The 15919-nt window shown below is 40.5% G+C and overlaps 1 protein-coding gene across 2 annotated transcripts in view; it reads right to left on the bottom strand.

Moving 5' to 3' along the window:
* MYPN (myopalladin) overlaps positions 1-15919 on the bottom strand; it is a 137361-nt gene that overhangs the window by 53661 nt on the left and 67781 nt on the right. For both annotated transcript variants that reach the window (XM_036736136.1, XM_036736137.1), the window contains exons 4-7: positions 9219-9394; positions 8261-8312; positions 2950-3064; positions 2179-2250 (exon numbers count right to left, since the gene is read on the bottom strand). In XM_036736136.1, the coding sequence (XP_036592031.1) occupies positions 2179-2250; positions 2950-3064; positions 8261-8312; positions 9219-9394 (415 nt within the window). The remainder of the gene's footprint in view (positions 1-2178; positions 2251-2949; positions 3065-8260; positions 8313-9218; positions 9395-15919) is intronic.

The following is a 15919-nucleotide window of genomic DNA, read 5'->3' as shown; positions in this document are numbered from 1 at the left end:
GGTAGAAAGAGCAAAACCAATGCCTTTTCCTGCTCTACTAATGTCTTAGGTTCAGCTACAGCCCTTCTTCTATACAACTTAAAACATTTTGTTCGTGTCTCTGTCATATTTGTGACATCCCTGCAAGGAAGGCAGGGGGCAACATGAAGCTAGGAATCCACTCGTTCCAATTCTGCCACAGGTTGGTGCATATGTTGGGTTAGAAAATAATCTGGAAAAAAGAGTGGTCCGAGTTTGTCCACCGTTGTTCCGGGTTTTCCTGTTTCTGCTGTTATATAACAGACCTGCTCCTCTACCTCTCCCTTCCCCCACCTGTTCTACCACTACCCTCTTCAAATTACTGCTGAAACTGCTGGAGCCAGGGCTTCTGAAGGCTTGGAGCAGGACCGGAGCAGCAGCTGCTGTGGGCGTGGGAGTGGGGAGGGGGTCAGCAGCCTCTCACACTCATCAAGTGGTAGTGCCCTTTTTTTCCCTACAAAAATACACCATACTGTACTGTTTGGACTTGTAGGAAAATACCTTATTAATGAGTCCTCTCCCTATCCAAAGTCACATAAAAATCTTGTAAAAGATGGTTCCTGTTGGTCCAGGCCTGAACTAAGATGAAGTAACTCCATGAGCCAGTCACTAACTCTACCACCCATTTGTTGGGGAGCTTTAGGTAGCTCATTATCTCCATGCGTATCTTCTTTTTCCCCTAATTCTAAAATGATGATAATATGAGTGCCTATTAACCCCAAAGAAAGTCTAAGGATGAATAACACAGTGCTTAAAAACAGAATTGTGCTCCACAGACCAACACAGATGCTACAAAAATACAAATGATGATTTCTTGGTATCAATAAAAAAGGCCCCATTATTGTAGGACGGGACAGGTAGTGAGGGAGAGGTGTTCGGTTGGGGCCCAGAGGTGAGGAAACAGAACAGGAATAGCCTAAATGAAAGTGCATAAAAGGTTTGTTCCCAAGGCTCACAGACACATGAGCACTGTCATCAGTGATTGACTCAGAGAAATGTGTGGCTAATGACACTGGCAGTGACTGACCTCAGCAATGCCCTCCCTGACAGAGACTAACGCAAGTGTGCTGCTGCGGCTGAGTCCCTGGGGCATGGGGCCAGTGCTTACTAGCACCCTGTGCACGCACGAGGAGTGTGTGCTCCATTTATGGAGCTGAAAGCTTGCCGCAGAGGAAGAGGCCACAGTTTGGTTCTGCTGGGAGCTACTTTTAAAATCAGAGTCCTGAAAGCCTTGCTTATGATTTTTCCTGGAGGAAAATCACCTAAAAACTGAAGCATGTATACAGGGGTCTTGATCCCTCAAGTCCTAAGGCAAGTTGCTAGAAGACAAGGGATCAAAGCTAGCTCTCTACTTGAGAGCTAGCCCCAAATACTGTACTTCGAGGAACTGTGATTTCACCTGTACGGGTGTCTCTTCCCCTGACCCAGATCACTACCTGCCCAAACTGTAGATGATGATGATGATGATGGTGACAATGATGATGGTTCATTTTGTAACAGCTCTATAGTTTGTAATGATTTGCTCACAATCCTGGCAAGAATAATGATTTATTGTTTACAGGTGAAGAACCTGACAAGTTAGGTGACTTGCCTCTGGTCTCACAGCTAGTAAGTTTCTGAGGCAGAATTCAAACTCAGGTCTCTTGACTCTAAACCCTGTGTCTAAACCCGGGGATGATGAGCCTTAGCAAGCTCAGCTCAGCTATGGAGACAAGTGCACAGTGTGACGTACTTGGACTTTCATTTTGCCTTTCTAGGTATGACCTTGGGACCCGACTACCAACTTCAAACTGCAGAAATACTAAGGGTGAAAACCAAAATACAGATGAGAGCAGATTAATAAGATCCAAGGGTACCTGCTCTCAGCAGGGATGAATATTCACTTGAAATTGAAACTGGAGCCAATAAAGGTGTGTTGAAAACTCCTGGCAACAATTTAAAACTAAAAAGAATATTGTGAGTGTGTAAGGACTTCCTTGCTGACATGGAAGCCATTATTAGAAACTTGGGATTATAACTATTTCTACAACCAGCAGTTTTTCCTGGTGAATTCATATTCTGAGGTAACATTAAAAAACCCCCAAACTTTTATTTTCTGTGTTGGTATAGTTATTGTGGTTTCTTTAAAGTCATGTCAGAGGGAGATTAACTTTCAATTACCTTTGTGAACACAGGAGCTGCTATTATAGGTTTTCCATCCAGTCCTTGTAAATAGTTTGTGGGGCTCTGACACTGAAAATTAAAAGAAAAAGGACAGTGACCAATAGTACAGCCACTGAGATAATGCGATCCTTCCATACACATCTGACCTCTTAAACCACTTCATGCAGGGAACTGCTCTTCCCAAGGGGAATGTATGGGGCAACCCTAAAGCTGGGTAGCATAGAGACTACTTTGGACTTAAAGTCAATCCTTTTCTTTCCAGAAAGCTGCCCAATTATCATTAATGGATGAAAAGCCATAGGTTTTTAACTGATCAAGTGAAAAACTGTCTTAGTTTTTTATAAATTTGGTGAGAAATTTCTCATATTTTGTTAATATCCATTAATTAATTTTGTTAATTTGACATAAATTATTTAATTATTATTATCTACATTTTCCCTACTTGCTGCAGAAATATTCTAATGGACTAGAAAAAAATTTCATCCCTTAGGACCAACAATGAATAGAAATGAACATCTATCACAGAAGAAAACATAACATTAAAGCCACCAGGACCTGCTGGAAGAAATTGGTTTTCTGTGAAGACTACCACCATAGCTATGCTCTCTTAGATAGAACCATTTTAGGCTCCAGCAAAAGGAAAATCAAGTCTCATGGGGTGATGCCCATCCCCAAGTCCAGTGTGACATCATATATGCACAACTATAGAGTGAGACAACAAAGTATTGGGAATGGATTCATTTGCCTGTTCTGCCTGGATTCGAATACCTGCTGGATGGTAGATACATGAGGCCGGACCGCACCAGGCTGCGCTTCTGCTCCTTCCTGCGGGGTGACTGCAGAATTAGAAGCAGGTGATGACACCTCATTTGGCTTCTGGACCCTGTGAAATATTTAAAACAGTATAGTCTTACCACATTTGCCCATTACTCACTGAAGATAAATTCTCTCAAAGATTCTTTCAAGGATGTCACAACAGGTTACATTTGAACACAATGAAATAATTATTTGATGCTTTAAAATTATATGTACCTTTTATTCATGTTTATTTACAAAGGAGCAGGCTGATACTCCTCCATGGAGGCAGCAGAGGGCTACAGAGAGTCACAGGTCTCCCTGAGGAGGCCCTGGAGGACTCTGCACTTTGATGCAATTCCTACAATGTCACTTGCACGCTGGAACATCTAGAACACCTCAGCATTTATAAACAATCTCTCTTTCCATCACATCCTCTAGGAAAGTGACAAATACCTTCGGCAAGCATACTTATTTTATACCTATTTGATATCAATAAACAAAGGATCTTGAACAAAGTTTACCTCTGGGGTTGTATTTTTCAAGGAAACCTGTATAACCTTTCCTCAGTGTCTTTCTTCCTTCTCACTACCCTTTTTCTGTCCAAGCCACCACTGTGTGGAATGAGTGAAGACCTCTCATAAAAAGGACAAATTAAATAAATAGGAATAAGTAAGATAGTAAGGCCTCTCATGAAATCTAAACCAGCTTTCTACTTAAGTTTTTCTGCTTGTACAAGTTAGTGACTGTGAGAAGATGTTAGTGACCATAGGACCCCCGAGAATAAAAATAGGACACAGGCTGCTCACATCCTGTGCATTTACCTAAAGGCAAGAGGCCTGAAAGCCGGAAAGCCAGGTGCAATGTAGATGTGCAAGACCAGTTAGGTATGAATGATGGGAGACAAAATGTAAGGGTACTGGGGATATCCGTCACAGCCACGGATGTGAAGATGAGGTAACCAACAACTAACTTCAGATTGATGGGAGAATGGGATAAGAATGGTGGGAAGGTTATGTCCATCACTTGCTTGTCAAAAATAATTAAAACTTTGTTCTTTGCCATTGTCCCTGGGATAGATTTATTGCTTCCAGATTGTACCCTCAAAGCTTACATCTTCAAGCTGAGAGGAAGGAGGTTGGGAGGGGGAATTGCAGTTAGGGACCTATATAAACATCCCAATTCTCTGTGTCCAGTGCGCTCTGACGCTGAGAGGTGCCTGGAGTTGCCCTTTCCTGCGGGATCGTAATAAATTTTCCTTTCTACTTTCACCTTGAGATGCCTCTGTTTTAATTCTTTGATTCGTAAATTCGTATCACACACACCACCATCCTTCAGTCGCTTCAGATCTCAGTTTTTCCTTCCACATCCCCTTCTCCCCTGCCCCTGCACACCAATCCATTCAATTGCCAAGTTTTGTTCTCTCTCCTTTGACAAAATCTCTTGCATCTGTCCCTTTCTTTTCCATGTACACAGTCATCACCCTACTTCAGACCTTTATCACCTCTTTTCTGGGCCATTGCAGTGATGCCCTAATTTGTATCTCTGTTTCTAGTAGCTCCCCTCTAGTAACTCCCCTCACCCATCCACTTCCCGCAGAATTGCCAAACTAATCTTAAGACACCAAGACACTGAGACTGTGCCACTCCCGTTATCAAAACCCTTCAGTGGTTCTCTGTTTCCCACAGACTAAAATACAAACTCTTCAACTTGGTATTTAAGGTCCTCTAGAACCTGGGTCCAGCCTTCCTTTCCAGCTTCATTTCACATTACTTCCTTTGTAGTCCTCTATACTCTGTCCAACTGGACCATCAGCTGGGTCCTTGGACTCAATATTCTGTCTTTTACTTCTGAGCCTTTACATGAGCTATCCCCTACACCTGGAATACACTTCCCCCTTACCTCTGAATGTTAGAATCCCTAGCTTCCTTCAAGGCTCAAATTGGGTACCTCCTCTTCCCTGAAGCCTTTCCTGATCTCCCCAGTTGTTAATGCAGTCATGGTCTCAACTTTCCTTATATTTATTTGTATAAATGTTTGATTCCTTGGGTCTCTCACCAGCAGAATCTAAGTTTCTTGCAGGCAGGGACTGTTTACTTTTTAGCTTTGTATCTCCAGCATCAAGCATAGTACCTTACACATAGTAGGAGCTTAACTATGCTGAACTGAATTTACCTTTGTAATGTTTTAAAAAGGAGTGTATAACCTAAGGCAGCGTTGCCCCAGGCTGTTAAAGCTCTCTGCTTGTCAAGAGGATCGAGAATTTACTGGCTGTTTTGGCCTCCTTGTTGTGGCCATTGCTTTATCCTGGGTAGACATCTGTTGGGAATGGCATTTCAGAACCAGTCTTTTCCTTTATATGTTCCTTCTTTTTCCTGTACTTACAGGTAGAATACAGCAGGTTGAATCTGTTGTAGTTGCATACACCATGTTCTTCTCATCTTTACACTTTCTTTTAATTTGTTTTTGATTTTGGTTTTTACTCTAACTAATCAATGGTTTAACTATACACAGACAACTGGTTTGCAAATGACTACCACATAGTTAACCAGTCATTTCCTGCCCTGTAAGATAGAGCTAACTTCATTTTTTTTTGTGATGTTTAGCTAGTCACGAGCAGCTCAAGGTGAATTTTAATTGTATTTCCTGGGTCCACAAAAAAATAAACTGGCAATTATTTGTTTCTATGAAAAGAAACTTTGATTTCTAGTTTCACTTGTAGTTAGGATAGTGACTGGACCTGTGGTTTCATTGCTATAGAAAACTCTTTAGATTAGGAAATTCCCTCTACCACTTCAGGCTGACACCTTCTCTGTGACTTAGAGAATCAGTTACCTAAAGCAGGTGGAAGTTCAGTGCCTTGTCTTTGGGTCCCACAGCCAGTATATGTCAGAAGTGGACTTTGTACCTAGGTCTTCTTGGTGTCACAGCCCACTATACTGCAATTGGTTCAGTTCCTCCAATAACAGATGAACTCATTGGTCAATGGACAAGGATCTCATATTTAGAACACAAACAGAATACTACAGTTTGGTTTGGTTTTAGCATCCTCTCCCCTATCTTTTAGGGCATCTAGGTGGTACAATGGTGCCAGGCTGGAGTCAGATAGAACTGAATTCAAATTTGACTTCAGATACTTACCAGCTGTATGACCCTGGGCAAGTCACTCTACCCTGTTTGCCTCAGTTTGCTCATCTGTAAAACGAGCTGGAGAAGGAAACAGCAAACCATTCCAGTATCTTTGCCAAGAAAACCCCAAATGGGGTCATGAAAAGTCAGACATAACTAGAAATGACTGAACAACAAACTCCCTCTTTTACTACCCTACCATGATCATTGCAAAAGCAGCCTACATCACACTGAGGACACCATTTTGTATTTTCCTTTTGTCCCTGGGTTGCCATAGACAAAAAATTCATCACTTAAAGGTGACCCTCTCCACATCAAGCTAGGCTTGTCTTTAGTCTGTTGCTAAGATCATTTCAGAAATCTGGTTTGATAGAATCTTTTCTTTAAAATTGCCTTTTTATGTGTGTGTGAACTTAAACATAAGAAGAAAAAGGAAGGATTATATAAGAAACTATAATATTTGTTTTGTTATATGATTTGCTTTTTAAGAATATACACATCCACATACACCAATAGATCCATACTCTTCTTGGCATAAACTTGCAGAATTTGTACTCCACTGGCATAAACATTTGGGAACTTATGTCACAATGAGGCATCAGAGCAAGACTTCCATTGAGGTGATTGAGTACAGAACTTAAAATAAAATCTTAGCATTTGTGCGTTGCTTTTTAGAATAAAAGCATTTCCATTCTCTCTCTTCCATTCCTATGAGATAGACAGAGTGAGTGTTATAATTTCTATTTTGTGGATAGGAAGGTTGAAGTTTAGATAAGCTGACTTTCTTTCCCACAGTCATATTGCCAGCTAGTAGTGTTAGTAGTTAAAAATGATGTAATTAGTAATGAAGTCAGGGCATTTGACTTTTAGCCCAATGGTCTCAGGTCATGTTCTAGACCACAATGCTTCAAATGAATGTAAATCCCATAGGGAATGGAACCATTATAATAGATGAAAACTTGGAGAAAACAAAAGCAAAATCATAGTTGAATTACTTTGCCAGGCACTTCAAGAGAATGCTACAATAGGCAGTGTGGATAGGGAGCCAGTCTTGGATTCAGAAACAGCTGGACATATTCTAGGTCCTGAGATCTTGGGCAAGTCATTTAACCATGTCATGACCCAGGAAACTTTCTAAGACTTTACATTGCAGCATAGCTACAAATTTGGATTGACCTGCAGCATCCTACACCAACAACGTCCCAGATTCAGGCTTTTGATGATGATGATGATGGCTAGATCTTGGATTAATGTTACAATTTATTTTAGTTCTTGAGCATTTTTCTTCTGAGCACTGCTAGATTATAGGCTCCTTGAGGGTAGGTAGATATCATGTTTTATCTCACTATTTTATCTCCCCTTGGAATTGGCATCATACTCAGCACACAGTGGTATTTAATAAGGCCTTGTTGTATTTGTGTTTGTAAACAGCCCAAGTTTCAGTACTTATCTTATTGACCCTATCACTTTAAGAAGATAAATAAAATTACATAGATGAGAAAATGAGGTTAAGTGTCCAAGATCATCTACTCTATCAACATTACATTACAATACAATTCAGCTTAATAGTCAGTGGCAGCTGAATAAACACTTTATACCAAGTGTAACGTTTGCCTTCTAGATTTCCAAGCTGAAAGTGACCTTAGGGATCTTCTTTATTAACCTCCTCATTTTTTTCAGATGAGGAAACCAAAGCCAAGAGAAATTCAGTGTCTTGCCTAAGATCACATACCATAATTCAAGATTTTCTTGATGGCCTAGAGTCATTCTTGTTGTTACTTTTGTTTAATCAGAAAATATCAAACAGTTGCAGTATAAAGATCATTTGTTCCCCCTTGCATGTTTTATATTTATATTGCTATTTGTCTTATAGAGGAAATATTGATATTTGTCTGATAACTAAGCCAAAGGAAAAGAAAACACACCTGATTGTTTACCTAATACAGCCTAACCCTTTCTTTTGAAACCACACGGCTATGAACCTGCATTAATCTCTTATCCCCAAAATTACAGATTTTAAAATCTATTTGAAGTAAAAAGAAAAAACAACTAAGAATGAACCAATTCATAATTTTTAAACAACTGCATAAAACTAAGAAACAAGTGTATAGTCAACAAAATGAAAAGTTTCAAAAATCAATTTAATTAGCCTTACCGATTCATATCTTCCTTACTAATGTCCCCGTCAGAGTCAGACGATGAAGCACCTGGGAAAGAGGGAAGAGAGACATGAGATTTTCATTCTAATTTCTTAAATTGATTTACAAGCAATTGAAGAGCTGTATTTCTTAACCAAGAGGCAGCAGAGAGAAAGCTAGCTTTGGGTTCCAGAAGACCTGGTTACAAGTCTGGCCTCTGACACATCCTGGGTCTATTTGCAGAAATGCTTGGGCCCTCAGGATATTGTCTAAGACCAGTGAGTCATGGATCTGTGGAGAGAGAGCAGCACACTGGGAGTTCCCCACACTGACAAAACCTACCTCCTGAAAGATCTTAACATTTAAGACAACTGCTTTAACCTTCCAGTTTTCCTATGTTTAGATCTTGCTGCCTGTAACGAGAATTGTTTAGGAATGACTCTCATTAGATTAGCCAGCCACAGGGTGTTGCTCTGCAAAGTAATGGCATTGTCCAGTGTCCATAATTCACTTTGGTCTGTAAGTCACAGATTTAAGAAAGAAAGTGCTTAGATTTAAAACATTGTAGCTGTAGCCATGTGCCCCTCTGTCCAGCCCTAATATTAATAAGGTAGAGTTGATTAATTTGTTGTAGTTTTTTTAAAGTAAGGGTGTTTGTAGTCCTTTTGCCAAAAACAGAAAAACAGCTGTGGCAAAATCTCAGCACCATTACCAGAGCTCTGATGTTTGGCTTACTGATAATTCACTGGCACCCCAAAGAGGTGAGGTGAAAGATGTCCAACGGACTCTTTATTTGTTAAAGAACAATCCTGAGAGAAAGTCTGGGGTTTTAGAGAAGCCTCTCTAAAAATCTAGAAAATTAAAAAAAAATCTTAAAACCGAAAATATAATAAACCAGAGTAGCCTCCCTCCTGTAGAGTAATACTGTAAAATTCACTAACACTGCTCAATGAAAACCTGTGCTCATTGTTTTACCTTCTATATAAATTTCTGCAGAAGTTGAATCTGTCCCATAGATGTTGGAAGCAAAACACGAATAACGCCCTGTGTCATCCTCAAAGGCTTCAGTGATGGTCAGCGAGTGCAGGTTTCCAGCCTGTGTGATTTGAACGTCAGGCGAGTTTTCCAGTTCCTTCCCTTCACAGTACCACCTGTGAGAGAAGAGAGGGTTGCCTGTCACAAGGCCCAGCACAAGGGACCCCTGGGGCAAGATCAACTAGGAATCAAACCACCAAACAGCTGGATTTATCATTGGTGGTATTATTATGATGATAGAGAGTGCTCAATTATGTAGCGTTGAGGCCATGGAAACAAGCTATTTATGGAATTAAAAAGCTCCTCCTATTACAGTGAGCACAAACCCTAAAAGAAAGCCCAAGAATCAAACAAATTAAAGGATGGGAACCTTTATGGATTAACTCTCCAAATAACTTCAAGGGATTCATTTTCTGAAGTAAATAAAAACTCTTTTATCTAATCTGGAGATAATATAAAAGTCACTGGTATATAGTATGGATAACTATTTAACTCTTAAAAACTCAAGGGAACCCTGATGACTACATCTGAGGTGTCAAAATTAAAGTGAATCCAGGAACTTGTGTCAATAGAATAAAGCAAGACATCATTGTAGGATCATTGATTGAGATCTGGAAGGACTTCTAAGATCCAGGGGCTCTTAACCTGTGGTAGGTCCATGGAAGGATTTCAAGGAGTCCATAAACTTGCAAAGGGAAAACATTACATCTTTATTTCAGAATAATTGGTTTCCTTTGTAATCTATGTATTTTATTTTATTCACTTAAAATATTATTCTGAGAAGAGATCCATAGGCTTTACCATGTTGCCAAAGGGGTCCAAGACACAGAAACGTTAAGAATCTCTGATCTGGTCCAACTTCCTCATTTTATAGATGAAGAAACTGAGGCCCAGAAAGATTAGGTGATTTGCCCAAGTTCCCACAAGGTCCGACTCCAAATCTGATATTCATTCCACTGGCCCCCACTTCGAGTGTCCCCTCCTGGCCCTGTTCCTGGCCCTGCTCTTGACCCTGCTCCTGGCCCTGTTCCTGGCTCCCGGACTTTGAAACTGGTCCACAGACATATTCTGTTATTTTCCTCTAAGGCCAATCCCTCGATGCCCTTGATTCTCTCCCAAGATGTCGCTCCAGTAGTTATCACCCCTCTCCCATGCTTCTTTAGTCCGTCACCCACCTCTAGTTCCTTCTCTATGGAACATGCTTGAACTTCCTCTTTAAAAAAGACCTTCCTCTCCCCTTCCCCAGCTGTAGAAATCTTACCTGCATTTTATTTATTTATTTTATTTTATATTTATTTTATTTATATTTGTTTTAACAAGATTTTCTTTCACACTCAGATTTGTTTTTAAATTAAGCTTGTTTCAGGGCTATTTGCTTACATGTGTTTAGGGGATTTTATGCCCATCTAATAAATCGTGGTTACTAGACAGTACTGCTTTCTGAGGCTAGGTTACGTATTGATCTCTCCATCCCTACATATACCACATGCCCATAAAATTACTTGGTTTGAGGGTATAGCTCAGGGGAGCTGGTCAGGGACTCCTGAAAGCCTCTTAGGCTATTACTGGCTCCAACTCTAGGAGGCCAGCATAGTAGAATAGATAGAGGGTTGTATCTGGGTTTGGGGGATATTTTTGAGGGGGGGAAAGCAGGGCAATTGGGGTTAAATGACTTGTCCAAGGTCACACAGCTAGTAAGTGTGTCAAGTGTCTGAGGCCACATTTGAACTAAGGTCTTCCTGACTCCAGGGCTGGTGCCCTACTCACTGGGCCATCTAGCTGCCCCAGAGGATTGTATTTGTAATAAGAAAAACTTGCCTTTGAATCTTAGCTCTGACAATAGTTGTGTGACCTGGACAAGTCATTAGACCTCTCTAAACCATTGTTTCTTTATCTGTAACACTGAGTTTATGATAGCTATAATAGCTACCTTAGGAGGCTGTTGGGAGGCTGAAATGGTGTCCCAAATGTCTTAGTATAGTTTTAAGCCACTAAAGCTTAGCTATTAAAATCTAACTATTAAGTTTATAAAATAAAAAAGCACAACCTGAATATAGATGGCTAGAACTAAGGGTCCCTATGTGACAGGCATATTGTACATTAAGGCATATAAAGCATTTTATACAGGGTGTCCCAAATGTCTTAGTGCAGTTTTAAGCCGCTCATTTTAAAAATCACAATATGTACGCTTAGGTCAATAGATAAGCAGATATGTACAAAAATGTGTATTATTGATTCACAATGTGGAGGCTGGAAGTGTCAGTGATATAATCATAGCACTAGGTCAATAGCCTGAATTTTAGTCTTAATGTTCACTTGTACTTTTGTTTTAAACTATTACTGAGCCATTAATAACTTTCTTAACTAAAAAAAGGAATTCTAATAAATATTTACAAAAATAAAAATCTCCAGACTAGGTGGCTGCTGTTGAGGGAGCCTGAGGCCAGTGGATCTCTTGAGCTTAGAAGTTGTGAGTTGTAGTATGTTAAGCAGATCTATTGTCCACACCAAGTCTGTCACCAATATGGTGATCAAGGGGCCACTGGGCTACCGAAGGAGGAGTGAAGTAGCCCAGGTTGGAAGTAGAGCTTATCAAAACTCCTGTGATAGATGGTAGTAGCATCAGGTCTGTGAATGGTCACTGCAAGTCCTACCTGGGTAAGAGAAGGAGACTTGGTCTCAGAAGAAAAAAAAAAAGAAAATCAAAATCATTGATCTTAGACTGTTTTCTCAGTGATCTAACTTTATTTTCCAGCGTACACCCTCCTTAATGTCCATAAACATGTTTTTCTCATTGTCATATTGACCTCTTACGTTTCTCTCCTGTGGAATGTCCCTCCTTTTTGTCTAAGCAGATCCTGCCTTTAAGGCTCGACTCAAATCCCACATTGAGGCTTGCTTCCTTTGTGAATCTTTCAACCATCTCTCCCTTCTCTAAATTCTTACTGTACTCAGTCTACATATGATTCTGCTTAGCATTTTGATGACATAGGGTTAAGCTCTTAAAACGGTTTCACACTCACATGTATTGTCTCCCAGGTAGTGGCATGTTGGCAGGGCTCTATCATTGACCCTGTTTTGTTCGACGTTTCTGTTAATACTTGGATGGAAGAACAGATGGCACCCCTATCCAATTTGTGGAAGACAGATGACAGGAAGCTTGATGCCACATTAGATGGCAGAACTGTCATCCAAAAAGATCCTGACAGGCTGGAAGATTGGGCCATATTTAAAGGCCATAATTAAGTAATTTAATAGGGATAAACACAAGGTCTTGCATTTGGGTTAAAATAAACTGCACAATTCCAGAAGGGATAGACATGATTAGACAACAATTCTTAAGAAAAAACTTGAATATTTTGGCGGACTGCAAGTCCCATATGCACCAACAGTGTGACACGGCAACCAAAAACTTAACATGATTTAAGGCTAACAGAATTACAGTGTGCAAAGTATTGCATAAATGATTTCAGTTGCGGTCTTCCCTGGTCTGATCTGATCTTGAATATTGTGTTAGTTGTTATTAAAGGGCATGGACAAGCATATCCAGAAGAGGGAGGCCAAGATGTTAAAGGGTGTAAAACCATGCTAAAAGTGGGGTTAAGATAGTCCCCATTAGACTGTAAAGACCTTGAGGAGGTACTTTTTTGTTTTTTTTTTTGTATTTTTAGTGTCTAGCAGAGCTCGGGATGTACAGCAGGTACTTTGTACCTGCCAAAGGTATGATGGTGCCCTATTCAGAGGTGATTGGTGGGATAGGATGCTATGTAGAAATTGCTTTAGGCTTGAGCTCAGTCTCTCCAGAGATGGAGATGATACCTACTTCACCTTGTTGCTGAATTGAACTGGAGATATTAGCCTGGATAAGAGGAAGGTTACAGAGATATTATCGCCAACTTCAAATACCTGAACAGTGGTCATTTGGAGGCAGTATTAAACAGAATCTTCTTGGATCCTGAGGGCTGAACATCAGCCAATGGGTAGAAATACCAGTGAAGTAGATTTCAGTTCAACATAAGGAAGAACTTCTTAATGATTACAGCTGTTAAAATGGAGGGAACTGCCTTTGTAGGTAGTGAGTTCCCAGGTACTAGAAGGCTTCAAGTAGAGGCTGGATGACCATTTGTTGGGGATGTTGTGGAGAGGAATCATCTATTAAACAGGTGTCTTGGACTAGATTCATTCCCATGTGCCAGGCACTGGGGATACGAAGATAAAAATATTTAAAGTCCCCTGTCTTCAAGAAGTTTCCATTATATTAAACAGAAACAGAAAATCAAATACACAATGGCTACAAAGAGCTGTAAGAGAAGGGCCCCAGGCTTTAATTACTCTACCCAAGCCCACTCTGGTTTTTTAAATATAGGCCTTGGATCTTTGCCACTTTGAGTTTGTTTTTTTCTGCTCTTAAGTGAGAGAGTATTCGAATAAGCTGAGACTTCATAAGCTTCAAAAAAGTCAGGAGGGTGAGTTGCCTGAGGACTGGTAGCTGGAGCCCATGCTAGATTTTACAGACAGCCAAATCTGGTAAAGATAGAAGTCCTGAGCACTTGCGTGGCCAGCAAAGATGTGGATCAAAGGCAGCCAAGAGGGAGTGACAGCAACTCATCCATTGACTATGCCACATTTGGAAGTGAACTTGGTGAAAAAAATGCTATATGGAAACTACTTTAAGTTTGAGCTCACTCTCCCTTAGCATAGAGATAGTGCAGGGGAAAGTATTCCCCCTAGGTGTTGGGTGGAGGGAGAATTTTGTTTGTACTGCTGTTCTTGCTCTGTATTTTAAGCAAATATCCCCTTTGTAAAAACTAATTGATATTAATTGGTGAAATAAAAATAGCTAATACCTGGTGTTTGACACTAGGGAGAATACATTGTGCTCTGTGTGTGTATTAGAAAAAGACAACTCCCAACCACTCAGAGTTACCACTAGATCCCTGAGGGGGAGATAAGGCTTTGCTCTGGAGGACCCAACTTATTGGTGCAAATGGGAATTAGGAAAAGGACTTCCTAAGTCTATAAATGCTACATAGTTATATGTCAACAGATGTGAGAGAAAAGTTGAAGATAACTTCAAGGCTGAGAAGTTGGGTGACTAGAAGAATGGCAGTGGCCTCAACAGGAACTGGGAGGTTGAGGAGGGGGCCAATATGGAAAATATAATGAGCTCAATTTTAAACATGTTGCATTTGAGACCCCTAGGGAACATTCAGTTGGAGATATGCAGCAGCAATTAGTGATACAGTATTTGAACTCAGGAAGACTAAGGCTGGCTATGTTGATCTGTTTGTCTGAACTGAGATGGTTTAGCTTCAAGAGAAGGAATATTAAGGGGAAAGAGAAGGCGCAGGACAGAGCCCCGGGGTAAATCCACAAAAGGCACTGAGGCACGGATGATGAATCAGTAAAAAAGTCTGAGAAGGAATGGTCAGGCAGGAGATGCTGCAGAGAATGATGCTTTTTTCACAAAAAGCCAAGAACAAGGTCATATTTTGAAAGACTGGTTAAATATCGCAGAAAGATCCAGAAGGATAAGAACTGAGAAAAGGCTATTCAATTTGGCAGTGAAGAGATCAAGAGCAGCCTTGGGGGGAGGGGTTTCAATTGAAAGATGACGTTGGAAGCCAGATTGCAAAGGGTTCAGAAGGGAGAAAACAGAGGTAGTGTGCAAAGATGAATGAACTTGAGGGACTGGCAGAATCAAAGGAAGGTCTTTTAAGGATGGGAGAGATATGGGAATTTTTATAAGAAAAAGAAAAGAAATGAAGAGATAAATAGAGATTGAAAATTAAGAAGAAAGCGGGGTTGATCAATGTGGTGAGTTTGTGTGAGGATGGGATCAAGAGAGGTCAGCATTGGCAAGGGGAAAAAAGCCACTTCTTTCTTCACAAGTAGAGTGAAGGAGGAGAGAATGAAAAATAATATGGAGGTGATATAACATATAGAATAGGAAGAAGCATAGTTTGGGAGGAATAGCTTTAATTTATTCAGTGAAGAGTGAAACAAATTCCTCTATTGAGGCGAGAGGAGGAGATGGTGTAGGTGGCAGGGGAGAGAAGATAAGGTTGTAACAGATGCTGAGATGAGTGGGGTAAACTCAATCAGAGAAGAGTAAAAGCATTGGTGTGTTGATCTGTGGAATCATTGAGACTACCTAACATAAATTTGTGGACCCAATCAGCAGAGTTGCATGACTTCCTCCGGTATATTCAATAGCATATGGATAGAAGTGGAAAAGGAAGAGAGTGGGAGTAATCCAGAACTGGGTTTGAAAGGGAAGAACAGGTGAGTAGTGAGGCAAACGGAAAGATGGTTGGATGTTATGGTCGGAGGAATTTCAGTTATGGATTATGGAGATGGGTCATGACAGGGTCATGATGAGATTAAGAGTATAATCTATGGGGGGGACAGAACCAAGATGGCAGAGTAAACTGAGCGTTTTTTCTGAGCTCTCCCTATCCACTTCTCTAAACAACTTTAAAAAGTGTGTTAAACTGAATTCTGAGCAGGATCACTAACAAGAAGTCATAGCAAGTCATTTTTCCAGCCCAGAGCCACTTAAGAAGACAGAAAGATAGTTCTGCAGACACTGGAATGGGGGCTGGCTGGGAGAGCAACATGGTGGAAGTAGCACCAGGTGT

The sequence above is a fragment of the Trichosurus vulpecula genome, chromosome 8 (assembly GCF_011100635.1).
Source record: "Trichosurus vulpecula isolate mTriVul1 chromosome 8, mTriVul1.pri, whole genome shotgun sequence".
Taxonomy (NCBI): Eukaryota; Metazoa; Chordata; class Mammalia; order Diprotodontia; family Phalangeridae; genus Trichosurus; species Trichosurus vulpecula.
The sequence above is the reverse complement of the archived record's forward strand: the minus strand, read 5'-3'. Positions and strand labels throughout refer to the sequence as shown.